This window comes from Nansenia antarctica (genome assembly GCF_963989245.1).
Source record: "Nansenia antarctica genome assembly, chromosome: 1".
Taxonomy (NCBI): Eukaryota; Metazoa; Chordata; class Actinopteri; order Argentiniformes; family Microstomatidae; genus Nansenia; species Nansenia antarctica.
In genome coordinates, this window is record NC_137674.1 from 23,006,033 (window position 1) to 23,016,815 (window position 10,783).

The 10,783-nt window shown below is 49.2% G+C and overlaps 1 protein-coding gene across 1 annotated transcript in view; it reads right to left on the reverse strand.

Annotated features, from left to right (window-relative positions):
* Positions 1–10,565: 10,565 nt before the first annotated feature.
* brms1la (BRMS1 like transcriptional repressor a) overlaps positions 10,566–10,783 on the reverse strand; it is a gene marked incomplete at both ends in the record, with an annotated part of 7,848 nt that continues 7,630 nt past the window's right edge. The window contains one exon of the mRNA XM_080533854.1: positions 10,566–10,683. Coding sequence (XP_080389980.1) covers positions 10,566–10,683 — 118 coding nt within the window. The remainder of the gene's footprint in view (positions 10,684–10,783) is intronic.

Sequence of the window (10,783 nt, forward strand, 5' to 3'; positions counted from 1 at the left end):
TCATACGATTTTGCCTTTATAATACTTTTTACCTCTGCCTTACTGTATTTAATTTCCACCTCCACTCTCTCTTTTTCTACTGCTTTCTTGGCATAGGTGTCAGCCAACTCATTTCCCTCCACCCCTATGTGAGCTGGCACCCACAGGAAAGAAAATTTAAAACCTGCCTTTAACATCCCACTTGCTAATTGTAAAATTTCTAAAATAATATCCATCCTGGATGCTGAGTATGCATTTTGCATACTTAAAAGAGCAGAGCTGGAGTCAGATGCTATTACTGCTTGCCTGTTACACCCAACACTTTCAACCCATAACAGGGCAAACCATATGGCTAAAAGTTCTGCTGTGTAAACCGCCAAATTATCCGTCAGCCTCTTTGTTATAGCCAGACCCATTTCCGGTATCACATGAGCTACTCCCACCCTCCCATCACTCCTTTTTGATGCATCTGTATAGATAATCAACCTCTGATTATACTGTTCCCTAATGTATCCCTGTACCCTCCATTTATCTACTCCCCCTTCCTGTTTTGCTTCAAGCAGTCCTAAATCTACTGTCACCTCTTCAAATGTCCAGGGGGGGACTGCAGGGAATGCCACCGTGGGGCTGATATTAAAATTGCTTATGCTCATAATTACTACTTTATGTTGGATTGTCCACCCAAAGCTTTTCCCTCCCTCATACAGCCTCTCTTGGCAATCCCTCAGGACTGGCTGTGCAATATGGTCCCCACTGTGTCCCTTGAGGTTAGCCCAATATACCAGAGCAAGCTGGTCTCTTCTCAAATGCAAAGGCATCTCGCCCACCTCTACCTGGATTGCTGCTATCGGAGAAGTTTTAGCTAATCCGCTACAAATGCGCAGAGCTTGATTGTGCAACATATCAAGTTTCCTTAATGTGGATTTAGACGCTGACACATAAACCACACAGCCATAGGATGAACGTCATCCAACAACAACCACTCTAAAAGCAACAGTAACATTAACCCACTAGAACTCAGTCCGTTACACTACCTCCCCCCCACAGAGTCACTCGCCCCGAGTGACCACTCAAAGTCTCTCAGGTACCTTGGGGGCCTTACACTCCTCCGGGGCCACCTGGGGGTGGGGGGGTGGGTGGGCGACAGTTCGTCGGGGGGGGGGAAATCGGGTGGGGAGGGGCGGGGGTACGACACTCCATCGGGGGGGGATTTGGTGGGGCGGGGAGGGGGGGTGATCGTCCATTGGGGGGGGTTGGGCGGGGCGGGGGGCGACACTCCATCGGGGGGGGGATTTGGTGGGGCGGGAAGGGAGGGTGATAGTCCATTGGGGGGGGTTGGGCGGGGCGGGGTGGGGTCTGGTGCTCAACCCGGTTACCGTGCCGTTCACCCCCTTCTCCTGGGGGGGTGCCCGTGCCACGGTAGGGGGCCAGTCTATCTCGATGCAGGGCGACTCTCCTACCTCTTGGCGGCAGCTGGACCCTGTACACGACTTCGCTCAGTCTCTCGAGGACCCTGCAGGGCCCCATCCACTTGCTGTCTAGTTTGGGGCACCTGCCTTTCTTTCTCTGGGGGTTGTAAACCCAGACCAGCTCCCCGGCCGTGAAATGCTGCCCTTTGGTGTGCACATCGTAGTTCCTCTTCTGTCTCGCCCCTGCACTCCGCAGTTGTTTTCTGGCGAACTCGTGGGCGCACTCCAGTCGATCCTGCAGCTTTCGGGCATATTCCAGCCCCGGGGGGTCCGCCGGGGGGTCGGGCGGTCTGCCCAACATCATCTCAGCCGGGGTCCTAATCTCCCTGCCCAGCATGAGACGTGCGGGGGAGCAGGAGGTGGAGTCTTGCGTCGCAGACCGGTACGCCATCAACACCAGGGGGACATGCGCGTCCCAGTCTCGCTGGTGTTTAGCCGTCACTATGGCCAGTTGCTGTCCCAGCGTGCGGTTAAATCTTGGCAGTGAGGATGTAGCGGTTACCTTTGTCTGAGCGAGGAAACGGCCCTAGCACGTCAATCCCCACTCTCTCCATGGGACAGCCTGTGGGAAACTGCTGGAGTTGGGCGTGAGATGTGCCCGTGGGGCCTTTACGTGCTGTGCAGCTGTCACAGCGGCGGCAGTAGTCCCCCACGTCCCGCCCATGTTGGCCCCAGTAGAACCCCTGACGAAGGCGGCGGAGCGTTTTGCTGACCCCGAAATGACCAGATCCAGGGGCTCCGTGGACTGATTGTAGCACCGTTTCCCGCAGGGTCCTGGGTACGACCACCTGCCACAGCGTCTCTCCTGTGGCCGCGTCTTTCCACCCCCTCTGCAGTACCCCGTCACACAGGCGCAGGTTGGTAAACATACTCCACAGCCCCTCCACAGACTCTCGAGTTAACTCTCTTGGTCTAATGGTTAGCGCGGCCGTCGGTTATGTGGGAGGTCGGGGTTCGACTCCCGCATGGGGCGAGTTACACTAGAAGATTCCCGTTCGCTACAATACGATATAGCTATAATACAATAACATGATATAGTATTGTATTACGTTAGTTATAGCTAGTGATGTGTCCTTCCGTGCCAAAGCTTCGTAGCGTGTGTCGAGTAACAGAGGCAGATTTTGGTGGTGCGCGTATCGAGGCATGTGTTGATGACGTATGGTAAGAGCGAAGCTTCGCCTGCCGGCCGTACCACGTGACCGATTCGGGAAATTTGTATAAACTTCTATGTTTTTCTATGTACCCCAGCTTCATCTGTGCCCTGTGAAAGGATCTTTTCAAAAGCAGGTGAAATCGTCTAAAAAAAAAAAAACCGCCTGAAGCCCAGCACTGTGGAGAAGTTGTTATTTTTAAATAAAAATAAGTAAATGAATAAAATGTTGTTGTTCCTAGTAGTAACACAAGCACATTTATTCAATTCAAAGCTTCACACACCAAAGCCACGGTGTCATTATTATGTCTCTGCCTGCTAGACATTTATTGTCCACTTGAAGGCGCAGTAGAGCAAATGAAGCAACACGAAGCTTCGGCCCATGTGTGACGAAGAACATCACCTTCAACAAGGTTTGTTTGCGTCCCGCTGTTACAGTGTTTTTCGTTATCGCCACTAGAGGGCAGCATAATGTAACTTTCAACCAGGTTTGTTTGCGTCCCGCATTTCATTTTCATTCAGTGTTTCGTGTTCACCACTAGAGGGCAGCAGCGCACTGAGGAAGGCAGAGGCGAGCACCCGTATCTCAAGACTTTAAATAATGTTTCTGTTCTCTGGTTTAAGGAGAAGGATGACTTAATCGTCTCACAACTGAAGGCAAAAGGCTTGTGTGTGCAAGATGAACAAGGTAAGAGGATGTAATATAATAAATAATAATAATAATAATAATATGCCGTTTCACTGACGGTTTTATCCAAAGCGACTGAACATTTCAGTGAGTACATACATTTTTCAGTATACAGTATATATGGTCCCAGTGGGTATCGAACCCACAACCAAAGCATTGTTAGCGCCATGCTCTACCAGCTGAGCCACAGAGGACCACAGAGGATGTGAACGCCTCTGATATCGTGTTGGAAGGATCCCAGACTGATAAACGACAGTTGGTTGGGTTGAAAATAACCTTCAGTCACCCCATTTCTTGACCACGCAGAGGTGGATACTAGACTATATAGACTTAGCCAGCATGGAACACTGGAAAGCCAACAGGCATCAGGCAATATCGGACAATGTTTCATGCTGGGACGAAACTATAACCATTCTCAAGACACTACTATAGGCTAATCTATTTGCTCCTTCCATAGGGTCCTGTAGGGTGGGGGGCGGGGGGGCTGTGATTGGGCGGGTGGGTTGGAGGTTTTTGGCGGGAGGGACACGTGTGGGAGGAAGGGGATTGTTGGGGTAAAGGGAGATTGGGAAGGGGGGGGGGTGGAAGGTTTATGGGAATTTTTCTATTGGATTTTTGTTATTCTATTTCTCTTTTGTTCATCTACATGTTACCACTCCCTTGTACCATTCCCTGATTTTTTTTTAATAAAAAATGTATCACAAAAAAAAAAGATAATAATAACCTTGAAGAGTTTTTTGTCCTCGTCTCCTCAGGAAGGAGGCGGGGTCTGAGCAGACTGCCAATGGCCCCGGGCCTGAGCTGGATTACTCTTCCTGCTACGACTGGTGGATTGATGATTCACTTGCTTAGTCAAATGTATTGATTGTAAGTCGCTTTGGAATAAGGCATCTGCTAAATGCCAAACATGTAAATGTCTCATGAGACTTGTCAGAATAAGCCTGGACTTTCCTTTAGCAACATTGATGGAGTACCCCCCTGAACTAAGAATCTAAAATGTGTCCCGAGGTGGCCCAGTGACAGAGCTGTTCTCTCTTCCTGCCCCTCATCTGATTGGCTGACAGGGCGTGGTACAGACGCAACTTCAACATCACCTTCCTGCTGGCGCGGGTGGCCGTGCAGAGTGCCTGGAGGACCCTCACACAGAGACACAGGAGCGCCCCCCCCCCCACCACGTGATGCTCAATAAACACACTGTCTCCTCCCCCCTCACCTCCTGTCTGGTCTGCTGTCTCTTACTGGTGACCTCTGCCAAAGGTCAAAGGTCAGATAACCAGGGAACATGTGAGGGAGGAAAGCTTGGAGGGATGGAATCGTCTAAAGGTGATGTTGATTATGTTTGTATTTAAACACAAGTGTTCTCATCATGGCTTATTACTCTGAATAGACCAGGGGGGTATTTCATCAATGTCGCTAAAGGACAATCCAGGCTTATTTTGATCATTAAGGATCAATTCCTTTAGGGACGTTGATGGAGTACCCCCCTGGATAATGATGAGAAAAGAGGGTAGTTGGTAACAGATCAGTCTGCTCATCATCATCTCTGGTCTCCTCCGGTCTCCCACCTCATCACTACGTATGGACTGCTGCATCTTTTGAATGCAAATGAAAATTAAGTGGATGTCATGTGAAGAAATGTATCTTATATTTAGTGTAGAGATCTGAAAAATGTATATTTAAACAGAAACCAAAAGAGTGTATTTTCTTTTGTGAGTGACTTCATTATTTTGTATTTTTGAGAAAATACTTGTTGTTTGTTTGAGTGATGTGCTCCTAAGCCAATCAGATCACTTCAGAAGTCATATGTTGAGAGTTTGAGGAAGTGCACGGGCCGGGACAAATGAATGAATTAATGAATTAATGGATGAATGAATGAATGAATGAATGAGTGAGCGGTAAACACAGACACCTGTGGCAGAGTTGGCTGTGTGTTTGGAGAGCGTGCGACAACTACGTATTACAATCTTGTTATTTAAGTTTGGAATATTGTTTGACGTTTAGCAAATCAGGTTTTTGTTTCAGTTTAAAGGGTTAGCGGTTTGTTATTTTTAATTTATGATAAACGTGTACAACGACCAAACCGTGGACGTTCTGCCTGCTACCGGAGCAGCGACTTGTACCCCAGACTGAACCAGAGGATTGTTATCCACATTGCCGCCATCAGGACTGAGTCCGCGTGTGCAACGCGTCAACCCAACTCATCTTACTTCGTCGCTACCGCATCTGCTTCACCTCCACATGGTACCGGGAGTAATTGGGAGTTACCTTATCCGTGGTACCGAGGACTTATTTTTCTTTCATATGTGCACCAACAAAACCCAAGCGCTTGGTATAACTCAAACTGTGAATCTAGAACTCTGGACTTTCTTTTTCATTGATTGTAATAAGTTTCGTGTTTGTTTCAACTTGATTGTTATTTTTGTTTTGCACACACTCACACACATACCAGCTTACATACCAACACATAGGCCTACACAGTATAGCACACACATACAAACCCGAGCACATAGCACATAGTGTAGCACACAGCATATACCTAAAATAAAAGAAACATATTTTTGCTATTCCTTCTAAATTGCTGTCCTTTGTATTTTGTTTGTATATGGGTTTATATGCTTACTTGGTTTATGGGGACACACAATTACAATTACACACTTTGTTTGTAAACAAGAAGAGTCAGTTCACCATCAACAGCTAAGACTCAGAATCCTGTTACATCTTAATTTATTGAAAGGAAAACCCTCCCTACACTGGGACCAGTGGCATGGCTTCTCTCCTGTGTGTGTTCTCTGGTGTGACTTTAGAGTTCTTGCAGTATTGAAACTTTTCTCCCACTGAGAGCAGTGGGATAGTTTCTCTCCTGTGTGTATTCTCTCATGCCTCTTTAGTTGGTCTGCTTTGAAAGGGCAAGGGTGAGTCTTCTCTCCTCCACGTGTCTCTGGCTGTGATTCAAAGTGAAACTCTATTCCTCTTCCCATTGTGTTATTATACAGAGAGGACTGTGTGATCATCTAATTATGTGTAGTTATGTGTTTTAGCGTGTTGATGTTCTATGTGCTAAACATGCAGTTAGATGTTCGTTCTTAGCTGCCAGCTAGCTGCCAAGTCTGTTTTGAATCAGAGCGAGTTTCTCCGGTATTTGGTTTAAGGTGTACCAACATTCATGAAGCATATCTTCAACTATTTTCTATTTTAGGGATTTCAATGTATGACATTTGAAAGCTTACACTCTGCACTTTCATAATCTGTAAAAATAAAAGGTAACGTAATTTAGCAGAGCGATTAACAGTTCAACCGTCGGCAGATGGAGCTGGACGTGTTCTGACGCGGATGTTTGTTCATCTGTAGTGAAGTGTCCTTGGGCCAGACACTGAACCCCAAAATTGCTCCCAGTGAGCGGGCCGGGCGCCTTGCATGGTAGCTTGCCGCCATTGGTGTGTGAATGTGTGTGTGTGAATGGGTGAATGAGAGGCCGTTGTAAAGCGCTTTGGAGCAGCAGAAAAGGCGCTATATAAGTCAGTCCATTTACCATTCTCTCCCTAGAGTGCAGTGAGACCTGGACCCTCACAGGCAGCAGTGGAGGGCAGAGACAGACAAGTCAACATAAACACATTAACGCATTTGTTAAAATCAAATATTCTTTTTATATAATAACTCACATACATACATAATATTGATTACTTTCTCCCAAAAGTGTTTTATGACAGAAGTACATGTTTATAAACATTTCCCTTCCAAATATGTTTTCCATGTATTACCATGAACACCAACAGTTTATATTCTGTACACACCACCACTATAGTACACAACATTACTCCAGATATTGATCTTACAGACTTGGCAGCTAACTTTGAGCAAGTAGCCAAAAGGTTTCATCATCACAAATAATATACAAAACATCATAGCTGTCAGACAAAAAAGGCAAAAACAAAAGAAGAAAGTTATGGTTTAAAAAGGTTACTGTAGAAGGAGGGAACAGGTGATGGTGTCACAATGCAACAGTCACTTTGATCATCAGATAGATAAGAGCACCTCTGAGCTGCCTGGTTACCAGGTGGTCTGAGGAACCTGCTTCCCTCCCACCTGGTTGGTTCTACCCCTGGGCTGAGCGCCAGGGTGAGGTATAGAGGCGGAGTCTGATGACAATGCACCGGAAAGGTGTTTAAGACAAACGTGATGACAGACAGTTATCGTACAGAAGGAGAGAGGGAGGTCTAGAACAGGGTCCAGGTAGGGGAAGGTCTAGAACAGGGTCTAGGCAGAGGGAGGTCTAGAACAGGGTCCAGACAGAGAGAGGTCTAGAACAGGGTCCAGACAGAGGGAGGTCTAGAACAGGGTCCAGGTAGGGGGAGGTCTAGAACAGGGTCCAGACAGAGAGAGGTCTAGAACAGGGTCCAGACAGAGGGAGGTCTAGAACAGGGTCCAGGTAGGGGGAGGTCTAGAACAGGGTCCAGGTAGGGGGAGGTCTAGAACAGGGTCCAGGTAGGGGGAGGTCTAGAACAGGGTCTAGGCAGAGGGAGGTCTAGAACAGGGTCCAGGTAGGGGGAGGTCTAGAACAGGGTCCAGGTAGGGGGAGGTCTAGAACATGGTCTAGGCCAGGGGTCGGCAACCCTAAATGCTGAAAGAGCCATATTGGACCAAAAAACAAAAAAACTAATCTGTCTGGAGCCGCAAAAAATGTAAAGCCTTATATAAGCCTTATAATGAAGGCAACACATGCTGTAAGTGTCTATATATTAGCCTACTATCAAAATAGTAGGCTACAAATACATAAGCCTTAGCACATTATGCATACAACCGAATGCAAACGTATTGTGCTTTACAAAAGTGAAACACTAGGATAGCGTAAAGGGGGTCTGGTTCCCCCCAAACATTTTTTTAACAGAGTAGATGCAATTTCGTGTATTCTGGTGCCTTTTAACAGGTGGGTTGATACTTTTATCTGGCTATACTAGCCTGAGAAAAAATATGGATAAGTTTGTAATTTCATCCGGAGGAAGTGAGCAAACCAAGAGATCGTCAGCCCAAAAATAGACAAATCTATAGACTGTAGACTACAGTACCAAATGAAAACTAGCCTCCCTCGTCCTCTTTTCACCCACAGGAACGCCGGCGCTCCCAAATATCATACCTTCTTTAGAAGTTCATAATTCGGAAACGGTTTGAGCTAAAGACAAGCCGCTTTTTGCATTTAAAAGTAGGCAAATAGCGCTCACCGGGAAGCTCCCGTTCATCGATGTGCGTCGCCGATGTCCGTCTATAACTCTAGCCACAAAGTTGTAGACAATGTGGATAGTTTCTTGCTTTGCCTGCCGCAGTACTTCGTCAATCCCTGTGGATATAGGTCTACTCTTGAAAAAAACCTGTCACATCCAGTCTCATGTTGGGTCCAGTCAAAATACTAGTCATGAGTGCCCCGCGGTGGTGTAGCGGTCTAAGCACTGGCCGCTAGTGCAAGCTGCCCACCGGGGACTGGGATCGAATCCCAGCTCGCCAGATCCGGATATGGCTGGGGCACACACGGGGAGCGGCATATTGGGCGGCCGCTCCCGAGGGCGGTATAGGAGTATTTCCGGACAAGGATCCGTCGCGCAACAGCGCCCCCGGGGGGCCGGAATAACAGTGCTGGGCTCAAGGAGCCAGTCAGCTAGTCTGCCTGGCGGCCTCCTCTGGGACTGCCGGCCACGGGGTCGTGCGGCGGATCCTTCGCAATAGGCAGGGGATAATTGGATGCTAGGTTGGGTTCAATTGGCTACCAAATTGGGTGAAAAAGGGATAAAATCTGAAAAAACAAATAAAAAATCAATAAATAATACTAGTCATGTGCCAACATATCCGAATCCTATTGGCCCTCGTACAACATTACAGCGTAAGCAGGGAGTTGTAGTTCAAGGAGACACCGCGGCAACGTAAAAAATAAATAATCGTTGTTAATTTCCATTTGTGGTCAAAGCCACAGGGAGCCACTGAAGATGGGCAAAAGAGCCGCATGCGGCTCCGGAGCCGCGGGTTGCCGACCCCTGGTCTAGGCAGAGGGAGGTCTAGAACATGGTCTAGGTAGGGGGAGGTCTAGAACAGGGTCCAGACAGAGGGCCTCAATTCACTCGTGCAAATTACAATGTGAATTACCTCACAAGAATACTGTACAGCATGATTTCAATCATAACTTGTCTTTAACACATTTCAATCCTCACTTGCTTGAGTCTTATTCAACAGTCTGAAAACCGCAACTCGTGTGTTTTGCATGATTATGCAATGTGTTATTAAACCTGGGATTATTAAGTCTCTTTCTGTCTATTAGATGTATTGAATGAACATGATTACAATGGCCGACGTCGCTCACTCGCCTGTACGTGCTGATTGGAGGCCAGAGACAGGCCAGGCAGGTCACATGACTTGGAACTGAAGGCTGTTTCGGTTAATAGCCAATGGGACACGGACCCCTGACGCCAGGTGTGTAGGTGTCATCTGACCCCAGGTGTGTAGGGGTCACCTGACCCCAGGTGTGTAGGGGTCACCTGACCCCAGGTGTGTAGGTCACCTGACCCCAGGTGTGTAGGTCAACTGACCCCAGGTGTGTAGGGGTCACCTGACCCCAGGTGTGTAGGTGTCACCTGACCCCAGGTGTGTAGGTGTCACCTGACCCCAGGTGTGTAGGTGTCACCTGACCCCAGGTGTGGAGGTGTCACCTGTTGGTCCCTGACTGGGCCTGGAGAGGCTGGCGGAGGTAGGAATCAGAGGACGGGAGGGGGGGCTATGCCCTGGGGGGGGCTATGCCCTGGGGGGAGGCTGTGTCCTGGGGGGGGGGGCTATGCCCTGGGGGGAGGCTGTGTCCTGGGGGGGGGGGCTGTGTCCTGGAGGGGGGGAGGCTGTGTCCTGGGGGGGGAGGCTGTGTCCTGGGGGGGGAGGCTGTGTCCTGGGGGGGGGGGGCTATGCCCTGGGGGGGAGGCTGTGTCCTGGGGGGAGGCTGTGTCCTGGGGGGAGGCTGTGTCCTGAGGGGGCAGGCTGTGTCCTGGGGGGGGGGGGGCTATGCCCTGGGGGGGAGGCTGTGTCCTGGGGGGAGGCTGTGTCCTGAGGGGGCAGGCTGTGTCCTGGGGGGGAGGCTCCCAGGAGGCTATGTCCTGGGGGGGGGAGGCTGTGTCCTGGGGGTGGAGGCTGTGTCCTGGGGGTGGAGGCTGTGTCCTGGGGGGGAGGCTGTGTCCTGGGCGGGCTATGCCCTGGAGGGAGGCTGTGTCCTTGGGGAGGGAGGCTGGCTTGGTGCAGGTCCAGGCTGATGGTCTCAGGAGTGTTTGATGGTGTACTTGCCTTTCTGCAGCTGGGAGATGTAGAGTTTAGACTTGCTGCCGTCGTGACGTTTGAACCAGACTTCGTCATGGTTGATGGTGGTGATGACGGCGCTGGGGAGAGGAGAGAGGTTTAGAGGGAGAGAGGGAGGGACAGACGGAAGGACGGACGGGCGCACACGCACACAGAAAAATACAGTCTGCCTCGGGTAAC